General features: G+C 36.7%; 1 protein-coding gene across 6 annotated transcripts in view; it reads right to left on the reverse strand.

The window, feature by feature from the left end:
* Positions 1–11,635, reverse strand: part of ida (anaphase promoting complex subunit 5 ida) — a 45,119-nt gene extending 33,484 nt beyond the window's left edge. Inside the window, exons 1-2 of one of the 6 annotated variants that reach the window (XM_083135613.1) lie at positions 11,605–11,635; positions 2,703–2,849 (exon numbers count right to left, since the gene is read on the reverse strand). In XM_083135613.1, coding sequence (XP_082991739.1) covers positions 2,703–2,838 — 136 coding nt within the window. In that variant the 5' untranslated portion in view covers positions 2,839–2,849; positions 11,605–11,635. The other 5 variants (XM_083135618.1, XM_083135612.1, XM_083135616.1 and 2 more) reach the window with 5 other exon arrangements.
* Between the last annotated feature and the right edge of the window lie 1,042 nt (positions 11,636–12,677).

Consider the following 12,677-nt stretch of genomic DNA (forward strand, 5'->3'; position numbering starts at 1 on the left):
ATGGCTTATGGAAGACATAAATCACCATAAGAAATGCACACTTCTCTCATTTTAATTCAATGCCATTTAACATGGGCTAATTGTGCCAGTTAGAGTGGGATAAGAACCAATAAAACGTGAGTATACCATAAACACTGTATTACTCAACTTTTAATGAATCCAAATTGAAATTTTTATTTTGTATCTCACATCACCGCAAGATGTAAGCGGCGGTAGCTTAGCCATTTGGGTGTCTGACTACCATGCGGGAGACCCGGGTTCGATCCCCGGCGGGGGAGAATCGGGATTTTTTCCACCTGTTCTAGCAGTTCCGGTGCCCACCCAGCGCCATATAAAGTGGGTACCTGGAGGAAACACAGGGGGGTAAAGGCAGCCAGGGGCATGGTGCTGATCACATCACCCCCACCTTCGGCTGTGATCAAGAAAGTGTAGGCCCTAACTCCACACCCCCTATACGACTTCATGGTGTGGTGCAAAGCACAAGGGAGCACTTTACTTTCTTTACATCACCGCAAGTTCCAGAATATGGACAATATGTGGATGACTCCAATATGGAGCCAAAAGTTCAGACATATTTTCAACATGTTCCTTATTGTGTCATCTATTTGTTTTGTGCGGTGCTCGTTTTTGCCGGCATGTGGTATAAGAGTTTTTATTTTTGTCCCAATCTTAGTAAGACCTATCATTATTTTTTTAATGAAAGAACATGCTCCATAATATCCACGCTTCATAAGAGAAAATTAATGTAAAGATTTAAGTGAACTCATTGATTTTAAACATACACTTGAAGAGCATCTCTACAAGCAAAACGTTGGCAGTCTGAATGGAAGGACTGTTATACAGATTGACTGAACAACCAGTATTTTTGGTAGACCATTTATTTAGTGTGTTTCGAGAATATACAGTGTGTCTACCAAAATGGACATTTCCACTCATTATTTTTCTTTTTACAGGAATTCAAGTTCTCGCGTTTCTCTGAATTCAGTTTAAGGCAAAAAAGAGACTTCCAAAGTTGCAAGGCTAGCTTTGCGCTCAAAACATGGCCCACCACATTAATACATCATTATTTAGAGCTCATTTGTCGTCTGCTCTTCGAGCGTTCAGTGTACTGGGGGTAGCCCACGGAAAGCCAATGTGTGCAACCCTCTACCAAGTGGGTGAATTATAGTAAATACTGCTATACTGTTAGGACATAATTCATCTCCAAGAAATGGAGCATGCATTTTTGCACTGGAAGTTATAAGGTACTTGTTTTACACAGTACCAAATTATTTTTTGCTGTTGTTTCATGGCCCATGCTAAGTTGACAGGACGAGCAGAAGGCCTGCATGCATTTCTAAGTGATGACGTGAATTTCAGCAGTGTTTGAAGGCGTGTTTCTCGAGGACGAAAGCAAATATCGCCGAAATATCTCATTTTTGTGTCATTATCCGCAATATGAATGGATTTAAAACATTTTTTCATGTCATAGTGGAAATGTCCATTCTTGACCTTTTTTTAATTTTTCTTAACATTTATTTATACAACCCCAAATGTAAAGTTAGTAATTAGCAATTAAGAAAATAAATATTTATTTAATGAAAAAACCCTATCAAAAGACCAGATAAGATTAAAACTGAAGCTGTATTTAATAAGAGAATTACACTTGCTTTATCTACTAATGAATCTTGGACTGCATTTAGCAGACTTGTAAGTCTCTGGCATCCGGACTCTCAGCCAGTATAAACTTACATGGGGCTAGTGTTGTTGTCCCTATCCCTATGTATTTGTGATTGTCCCTTCATCCATCTTATCTTACCACCATTCATCCTCATCTTCGTGATTAGTTAAAGGGACAGAAAAGTGAAGTAAAATAAGTGAATCAATAAATTAAGTCATTCTGTTAGCAATTCTTGACCACAAGTATAATTTATTGACTTTTTATTGACTTCTTGACCTACCTGTTGATTTATTTACATTTTCTTGATTGGTAGACACCCAGATATACATTGCTCTTATCATCAAGCACAAAAACAGTCAGCATAAACATGTTACCTGGCTGATCTCCAAAGAACACTTGCATGTATCACATTGCCATGACAGCTTCAATCGTCAGATTTACCGAAATTGGCACTCAGAGAGACCAATTTTAGGGTTACCACTCTCTCAATAATGTGCATAAAATATAAAAAAAAACACTGCAGTTTCAAGAAAACTTGTACTTTAGTACATCAAAAAACTTAACTCCATTGTTTAACAGTCCTCTGAGGATTGGTGCCTGCCAAGCATCCTTTTACATTGGGTGAAAAATTCCATAGCTGCAATTTCTGGTTTTTAGACAGGAGCTTGCTATTTCATCTTTTCAAGTAGCTCCTCAATTCCCTCACAATATTAGGTCAACACTAAAAATTCTGGAGGCTAACACCAGGATTGAACCCGGGACCACTCACACCAAAGGCAAGAGTTTATATACACCAAATTTTTAATTTCATCTAGAGCTATCAAAATTCCTTACTGTAGTCAATCTAGAATTAATGCAGAATTCACTCACATTTCCCAGTTTGTGTACTTAGTATACAATATTTCTCTTCCAGTTTTGATCAAGTTATATTACAGGATAGTACAAACAAAAGTAATTCAGTTTTGCTCGGTTTCAGGAAGATAAAATTGTTGACATCTCATTTCAAGGTAGCAGGTAGCAAAGAAGCACAGGTAACACTTACACTTACCGCTGCCCTTTATTAGGCAGTACTCACGAATCAGCAACACTACAGCAATCTTATGAGGAGTTATATTTTCCCTGATGGATTTCTTTTGCATTATTCCCCAAGTGAGGTAATCTTTTGATGCCATCGTCATCTCAAAATTATCTGTAAGATTATGATAAAATTTGTCCAATAAACATACTGTAGAAAATAAAAACTCTGGTGTTCATATGCATGTACATATATACACAAACACATTAAGGTAGGTTGGGGTAATTTGGGTATATAATTTAGCATTTTTCAAAATTAAAGCCTTCTAGTTAGTACCCATGATAATGTTTTTTTTATGATCTTGATATATGTTAGCAATCTGACTTTGCCCACTGGTTTAATGTCACTTGTATAAAAATTAACCTTTTATTGTTACCATAGTAATACTTTGTTTATCTATAGCCAAATTACCCCAGGGACGGGGGAAAGTGGGTATAATATGAAGCATACATTCTAAACTAACTTTGAAGACATTATATAACCAAATTAACCCATCCACAGGTAAATGCAAGTAACCTAGGAAACCCAAAATATACTAATGTGCGAAGAATATATTTTTGTTTATGAAATTATATAACAAATGCATGAATGAAAAGATGAATAGATAAAATGTGTAGCCTAAATTAAGTTGCAATAGAATAGAATTACTTGTTAAATTTAAAATACCTCCCATTAAAATCAGGGACAGAAAACACTTGACAGATTTCTCCTTCATCCACCCACTCAATATGATATTTTTCTGGGAAGATATAGAAGTGTCCTTCTCCTTTGCAATTCATAAGAAACTGGACAGAGTAGTGATTTCTGCTCCGAGCAACTTGGGATGTGACCTGCCCCCTGTATTATTTTACAACCTGTCCACATTCACTTTGGTAGTTTACAGCCACCCATGACCCTGTTATGATATTACATTCTAATAAGCTTTATTATTTCTAATATTCTTTATATACGCATGTCCGTCGCATGATCTAAAAAGAACATTGAGGTTAGTTTACAGATAACCAATTGTTGCACCCAAATTACCCCACATCACTTAACACATTGGGGTCTCACGATGGGCGTAGCCCGCAGTGCACTTAAAGTCAATGTGGACGAACGACGGGCATAGCCCATCCTGCGGTATGCAATAGCTTTGCCTATTGAACTACAGGCTATGTTCGTACTTCGTCTCATGTGCGTGTTCATTCAAGCCCCTTTGTTGAAATTCCGACCCCTAGGTGACTCATGTGCTATTTTTATCTCGCACCTGCGACTGTTCGGGTTGATGTAAGTTGCATTGTTTAGAATGGCGTCGTTAGATCCAGACTGCATAGCGGAAATTCTGCATGAGGATTCCGCCTCAGACTTTGAAGTTAGCGACGATTTTGATGATGCAGATGATTTTGAAGATTTGGAAGGTAGGTTATATTCGTAATAATTAATTGTTGACAATATAAACAGTGTTGCAAACTCTAGTATTTTATGAATTAAGTGAGAAGAGGTAATTTTTTTGGGTTTATTCATCTTGCCTCTTGCTTGATTCTCCTACATTTATTATTTTGTATAGTGTATGTCAAATGAATTTTTTTGAAATTTATTTAGTTTATTTATTTATTTGTTTAATTTTTACAGATGACGCAGAACCAACTGATACATCGTCTGGTCCTGTCCTGCAGCCACTTTTTCATACAAAAGCTAATTACCTGTAATTTGTAATTATTATTTGTTATGTGCACATAAGAAGTATTCTTATGCAAGATTCAAAAGATGTATTGATAGTTTATGTAGTTAATTATTAAAATTTCCAGATTACGAACTTAAAAATCTCTATATTAACATTTGTTACAATGTTGTACTTTTTCTTTTTTCACAAAACATTGCTGAAAAAATATTCAAAAATGTCTGAAAATGAAAATAAAATTTAACAAATTTTTGTTCATTGAAAAGAGGAAGTTTTGTAGGTTTAAGAAATGTGTGGTAAATAAAAACAAATTAAAATTATCTTTTCTACGATTTTTTTTAAAAACAACCAAAAACTGCAGACCAGAGGTACAAATGCTGTATTATGAGGCCAGACCCGAATGTGTTAATTGTAATATATTTAAAAACCCTTTTTGATACATCAATAAACTTTTTTTTAAAAATATGTTCCTGAATTATATAATGTACAAATACCTTAATTTGGGAGCTGTTCGATTGGTTTTTGTGAACTGCAAACTGTTAAAAATAGCGAATCAGCTCATCAAAATTTTGACTAAAACTTGTTTATATATTTTTTTTTTCTGTAGACATCAGTGTTGCCAACTGAAATTTTTCACTTAATATCATACAAAATACTTTCACAAACAATATATGAAATTGCCATTGATACTCAATTTAGTATTAAATATATTAAAATAAATAACACTTATACCCAAATTACCCCAACCTATCCTATACTGATAAGAACTGTGATATTAAGACTAAAAACTACCAAAATAAGCATGAACTTCTAATACTGTGAATAATGCAAAGCGGAAAACTGAACATGTCTCATCCAAAATTTGCTGTTTCCTTACCACTGAAGCGTTGCGTGGAAAAAACATATCTTAGAAGTTTACATTGTTATTAATTTTTCCCAAAAAAATCACCAACATGTTATATATACAGAAATATTACGTATCCGAAAACACTCCCTTCAATGGTTGCGTGGATCACTATTGTGCTCTAATAACAAGTCAACAATGGATATACTTCGAATAACAGCTGAACGAACAGAGTACCTGGACTGTTCCTGGACCTGTGAGCCAAGGTCAAGAGTGTAGTCAAACTGCAGTAACACATATAAATATACGGGTAACACTTTACTATACCGGAGACGGATTTCTTCAAATTTACAGGAGAAAGTACTTACGCAAATCATGTTCTGTAGCGTTGTTGATGTTCGGGAATGTAGTTTCAATCCATTTTAATGCGAATGCATGTGGTTTTCTACGAAAATCTATTTCCGACGCGCTATTGCTTCTGCTGCCATTTGCTTTCTGCACGAGAGCACAATACGCTCCCGTATTGTCCGTATATGCTAAATTGAACGAAAGGAGTTCTAATGGAACCTACCCTAACAGGCCTAACCTAACCTAATAGGCATACCTCGTCCGCGTGATGGTTCGTGGGGCTATCGTGAATTTTTGGGCTGCCCGTGGAAGGTTTGTGGGAAATAAGGAACAACAGTAAGTACTCGTTATTGTAAGAAATAGACATTGTTTTCGTTAGAAATTCATTATTTCACCTAAAGAAATGTTCCGCAATGCTGAATAGTACGTTAACAATGTAAAAAATTGCGAAATAAATCATTGATAGGTGTCTCCGGTATAGTAAAGTAGTACCAATATACGAGTGGATCACTACTGTGAACCGTGCAACTACTGCAGTGTCAACAAAGACAATTTCAGTTTCATGACAAAGGTAAAAATCTTATGCCATGTGTTGTTAGCATCATAAAAATGTCCATCATGCTACATATGAACATTCTGAATATTTCCAAATTTTCAAACGCATCTGGCAAAATGATTACATGCACGAACGTTAAAACAAAGTAAAACCTACGTGGGTTTGAAAATTTGGAAATATTAGAAAAATGTATGGGTCTAGAGAACCATCCTTGTACACTGTTATAACCTTCATACATAATATTGATCTGATCTCACCTTTTCAAAAAAACAGTTATACTGATCTCAGCTACTCTGTAGTCATGTAATACTTTTATATTCACAAAAATTCTCCCAACTTTACACAGAAACTACTAAGGTATATATTAAAAGAAAGAAAATTTTTCAGAGGTGTAATGTAACATTCACTTGCATTTAAAAATATAGGCTATTCTCAAACTGAACATCCTTTATCTCCACAACCCCTTAATTTGTCTGTGAGAAAAACTCACCATGAGGAGAAAAAGAAAGGCACTTACAGGCAGTACTAATTGAAACAGGATTCACAGTAATTTTAAGCATAACATAAATTACATACAGGGTGTTTCTGGGCTGATGATACAAACTTTCAGGGATGATGGAGAAGGGCACATGTATCAACTTGAGATAAGGAACCCTGGTCCGGAAACAACTTAGTCGAAAGTTATAAGCAAAAATCAGTATATGAAGATGTAATACTTTTATTACCTGCATAAGTTTCACAAGCTGCTACATTCACAACAGTTGTTCAAAGTAGCGTCCCCCAGCTTTGCTGCAGGCATGACAGTCGCACAAAGTTCTGGCATAGCCCTACCCATTGGAACAACCCCAGGGTCATTCAAACAATGTCGACTAAGTCGTTTCCGGACCAGGGTTCCTTATCTCAAATTGATGCATCTGCTCTTCTCCATCATCCCTGAAAGTTTGTATCTTTCAGCCTGGAAACACCCTGTATAATGATTGTACTGTACTTCTGTACTGAAAACCTAAGAATCAGCTCATGGAACGAATTAGGCATTTACGGACAATTCCAAGCTCTAATTATATTTTAAAGTATTTTGACCAAAGACGTCTTTATACACTTTAAATGACTCCCTCCCCTACCCAAACAAAACAATGCAGCCTTTTTATAAAAATTAGGAATAGCATAAATGTTGCAATGGAAAATACTATATTAAAACTGAAAATGTATGTATTTTTTCAAGACTTCACAGTTACTGTATGTAAGACATCTGAATCAAATTATATACAGGGTGCTAAATGATTTATGATTTTCCTCAATTTTTTTACGAATATTAGGAAGTGCTTTAGAATACTGGAAACGATTGTGGGAGTATGTTTGAAGCTTGGAGATACTAACTAGCACAGTTAAAAGTTCACTAAATATTAGTTACTGTGAAATTATGATTTCAAATGTAGATTGCACGAGAAGGTGTTCTTGGCTTCCGGTTGACTCAGATAAGAGTTTTTGCAGATTTTCATGTGAGGGTCAAAGGAGATTTTGTTCTCGAGACCAGATATTACATTAACAGGTGATTGTAGCATCTCAAACACAAAGTTCTAATAGATTTTCATGCAAAGACCAGATGTTATGCGATCAGGGGTTGGAAGCATTTAGCGACATTATTTTAATGTCAAGAGCCCTACATCTGATACATCTAACAACGAAAGCATTTAGGGGTGGTTTCATCAATGCCAAGAGCCCTAAAACTGTCCCGCCTGACCTAATAACAAAAGCATTTAGCATCGTAATACCTCTTCACATCTCATGCACTAAAGTAGTTGGCAGCAGAAGTCCGTATCCAAGGTGACAGTAAATAAATGGCTGCTCGCAAACAAAGAATCACACAGAAGTAAAAAATCGTTCTAAAAAAAACACGAATAAGTAATCACTAGACCTCGGATTTTAGGATTTTAACCTATTTTTTTTCCTTTACAGGTATGGAGGAAATAATAAGTAATGTCAGGGTTTTGTTAAAAAACGTAACAACTGATGAAGCTTTATAATGCCTACAAGAACCTATTTTAGGTTTATGCACCTAAATCAAGCCTCTTTTTAGGTTTTTATATATTTTCAAAGGTTTTTACGTCACAACGAGGTATTTGCTTTGTTTGGTCAGGAAAAAATTCAATGACGAACGTGTTTGAAACTTACTTTCTGTCGATTTCCCTTCCTCCAAGTCCATGGTGGTTTTTCAAAACTCTAAACAAAGCAAAATGTTTGGTGCCACTGTTACCTGTACAATCCAAAGTCGTCTGATCTGTGATGTGTTGCAAAAGCATCACTTTGGTGCTTTGTGGCATTCACACCTTGCAAACTAACATTTCATCATTGAAGTTTGCACCACTGATGATGTTTTTGTTGAAATATTATTTTCAGCATATAAGATGATCTTCACAGACAAAATTGCGGAGTTTGACTGTGGATAACACGAAAAAGATTGTTGCCTAACTATACGGCGAACAGTGGATTTTAATAGCAAATTTCCAATGGTAAGTTCTGCCATCGCTGTAGGGTTAGGCAACACACATAACTTTATGCAAGATAGTGCGTATTTCAGGATATAGGTGTCCCATTCTCATTGCTGGTGACTAATCAGCATTTTCCAGGAACTTTGAACAATTTTCAGTTTTTTTTAACTTACTTCAAGATTTTTCGAGCCTAACTTAAGATTTTTAGGACCTATTTTAGGATTTTTCACGCCTACTTTAGAAACCTAAAAGCACACTTTTTAGAACATAAAAATCCGAGGTCTAGTAATCACTAAGACTCTGAAGTATGCATTAAGATAAATGTAAATCGAACCATGTAAAAAATTAATTTTGAATTAAACTATCAGCACTTGGGCCATTTAAATTGTAGGTCAAGTCTTGATTAGCCTACCCCTGCATAAATGTGAACTTGGCTAGAGTCTAGTTTACGTCCTTCTTGCCTTTTGGTGGTAACCGATGGGAGTTAACAACACTGCATGCTCGTGTTTGTGTCCGCGATGTGAGTGCGTGTTAAAGAAGAACAGGTTCCAAAAACTTCTAGATAGTGCAAAATATGTTTATCCCCAGTGATAATTCAGTGCATCGTTCAAAACCGTGCTAGCAGACAGCCGGCGATCCGGCATCTCTTAGGGTAAGTAAGTTTTTCTTTTTACACTTTCTGTTACTAACCATTCATGGGAACGAGGTATGCCTACGAGGTTAGGTTAGGTTCCATTAGCACTCATTTCACCCCTAAATATGTGCTTCATCATCGAAAAATGTCCTCAGTACGTTCAATCACGCATATCCAGACAACATCGGTTTTTCTCGATTTTCTCCTCCAGGAAATTTTTCCTCGCCTTGGGATTTAGTTTGTTGAATTCCTTATACAATAACCTTTCCGATATATGACACGTATTCCTTAGGAAAAGGACGTAAACTAGACTCTTACAGTGAACTTAAAACAAACCTCATCATTGCAATTAACTGAAGGTGCAAAAAGTGGAAAATCAAAGATAAATACAAATCCAACGAATTTTGTCAAAAGCATGACCCAAGTCCTGATTCTTTAATTCCAAATTTATTGTTATGTATAAGCAATTGTTACATGGTCGGATTTCCAATTATGTCTGTTAACATATACTTCATAGTCTTAGTGAATACTTAGTGCATATTTTCTGGAGAAAAATTTTATTCCTTCTAAACATTCCTAATGATTCTTTGTTTACGAGCAGCCATTCCTTTATTGTCGTCTTGCATACAGACTGCTACAGCCATGTACTTCATGTGCATGGGGTGTGAAGGGGTATTTCGTTTCGTCGCTAAATGTCGTTGTTAGGTTAGATTTAGCTTTAATAAAATATCCATACATCCTTTCACTGTTAGGTTAGGTGGGTGAGGTTTAGAGCTCTTAGCATAAAAGTAATGCCCCTAAATGCTTCAATCACCTATTAACGTAATATGCAGTCTCGAGCACAAAATCACTTTGGAGTCTCTCATCCGCAAAAAGTCATGTCTGAGTCGGAAACCAAGAACACCTGCTCTCGCAAAGCTACATTTCAAATCATATTTTCTACGGTTAGTAATATGTAGTGAACGATTAATTGTACTAATTAGTTCCTCCAAGCTTCTAACTTACTCCCACAATCGTTTCCAGTATCCTAAAGCTCTTCCTAATACTCCTACAAAACTTGCGGAAAATCAGTAATCATTTGGAACCGTAACCACACGCATTTATGGTGTCAACATCCCAACACGTAGATGACGTAATTTTCGTGTTATCACTCAAAAGGTAACACTTTACTATACCGGAGACGGATTTCTTCAAATTTACAGGAAGAAGTACTTACGCAAATCATTTTCTGTAGCGTTGTTGATGTTCGGGAATGTAGTTTTGATCCATTTGAATGCGAATGTATGTGGTTTATATATGTGGTTTTCTACGAAAATCTATTTCCGATGCGCTATTGCTGCTGCCGCCATTTGCTTTCTGCACGAGAGCACAATACGCTCTCGTATTGTCCGTATATGCTAAATTGAACGAAAAGAGTGCTAATGGAACCTAACCTAGTAGGCATACCTCGTCCCCATGATGGTTCACGGGGCTATCGTGAATTTTTGGGCTAATGTCAATGGTTTTTGGGGCTACCCGTGGATGGTTTGTGGGAAATAAGGAACAACAACAGTAAGTACTCGTTAATGTAAGAAATAGACAGTATTTTCGTTAGAAATTCATTATGGTAAATGTTTACTATCCTTCGGACACCTGTGGGGCTATGCGAGAATGGTGTGTGGGGCTACGAATATTTTTTCGAAACCAATTTTTAACTATTGTAACCTATGCGCGGCCCTACCTAACCTAACCTTACCGGAAATGGTTCGTGGGGCTATGTACGCAATCTGTCCGAAGGATAGTAAACAAGTACCATTCATTATTTCACCTAAATAAATGTTCCGCAATGCAGAATAGTAAGTTAGCAATGCAAAAAATTGCGAAATAAATCATTGATAGGTGTCTCCGGTATAGTAAAGTAGTACCCTCAAATGCATAACATGACATTGTGGCATGCATTTAATGACGTAATAAAGTCATACGGCAAGCAATCAAAACCAGCATAACCTTGGCCTCTAAACACACATTCCAGCAGCAAACACAGTTAGCGGAGTCGGTAACAACAAAACGACAGAAATGTCATAATCGAAAATTACCTTAACGATTTGTCAAATTGGCGTTAAACGTCACAATATTCTGTGTATTTTTGAATCACTGAACTACAATAACTTGCAAATCGTATAAAATGACATGCTCGCACGCATATGTTTCAGACGGACATCCAAAATTCGTTCTTCGAAGCGGCAGAAGTCAACAGTCAGGGTTGTTCAGCCATGAAAATTATCATAAAAAGCTAATATTCCAGTTAATCATTTTAAGAAACTATAGTGTTTCAGTAACTATCAACGTTAATATTTACAATTTTTCTTCAGTTGGTTACATGCACGTAAAGTCGTAAATTTACTAAACAAATATGCACGCCGGGCATTCACAATTTTATCAGACTGGTGGATGCTCTAGTCACCAGAAGAGAAATGTGTTCCTTTACTCAGCACCATAGACATACTCAGCACTGTCATGTAAAATGGGGGAGGGTGGGTGGAACAGAATTGTTTTAGACGGGACGGGAAATGTTCGAAACTTCCCGAAGCTCTGAAAATCTCGAATTCTACACGTCATTTTCACATTAATTGATTGTCTTTGCATTTCTGAAATTGTTACATGCTACCAGTGGCGTGCCCAAGGGGGGGGGGGGTTGGTGGAGGTTATAACCCCCCCTTTGGCCCAGCATTCCTTAAAGAAAGAACGTCAAAGGTAGGAAAATATGACTAAATGAGAGCAGACTACCAACAAAAAGTATACGTAACCCCTCCCTTTCGAAAATCCTGGGCACGCCACTGCATATTACATCCACCAGTGTGATAAAATTGTGAATGCCCGGCGTGCATATTTGTTTAGTAGGAAAGCATCTCCTCAGCTAATTATGATGATTTGCATTGCATTAGCACCCCCAGATACTGCAGTGTCTCCATGTTGATCCATCCAAATCACTCTGCCTAAAAGAGAATTCCAATTGCCATTAAGCAAAAACATTGAACACATCGGAAACTAGCAAACTACAAGCAAGGGAAGGGAGGGACAGCAATTTTCGGTTTTCTTGACAGAAAGCCGGGCAATGCGTATGTCGAGGTCGATATTATCCCTCCCCCTCTCCGAGTTACTTGGGTTTTTCTTCTTTGAAGTTGTAGTCAGAAGCATTTCGATCTCGTACGAAGATCCTGTCGTATCCCGACCAAAATAGTCGGTAAAATTTTCGTATCCCCAAAACGTATTTCTTCAATTTTACAGGAGAAAGTACTTACCGAAATGGGTTTATTTATACTTTAGGAAGGTCTTGGAAGTTTGTTTTCACCTCGTTGAAATTTTTTTGCCGGTAAATCATGTAATTTTCGACATTAATGTCACTCCAATGCACGAAAGCTGTTCCCTTGA

Source organism: Lepisma saccharinum, chromosome 14, assembly GCF_977018435.1.
Source record: "Lepisma saccharinum chromosome 14, izLepSacc3.1, whole genome shotgun sequence".
Lineage (NCBI taxonomy): Eukaryota > Metazoa > Arthropoda > Insecta > Zygentoma > Lepismatidae > Lepisma > Lepisma saccharinum.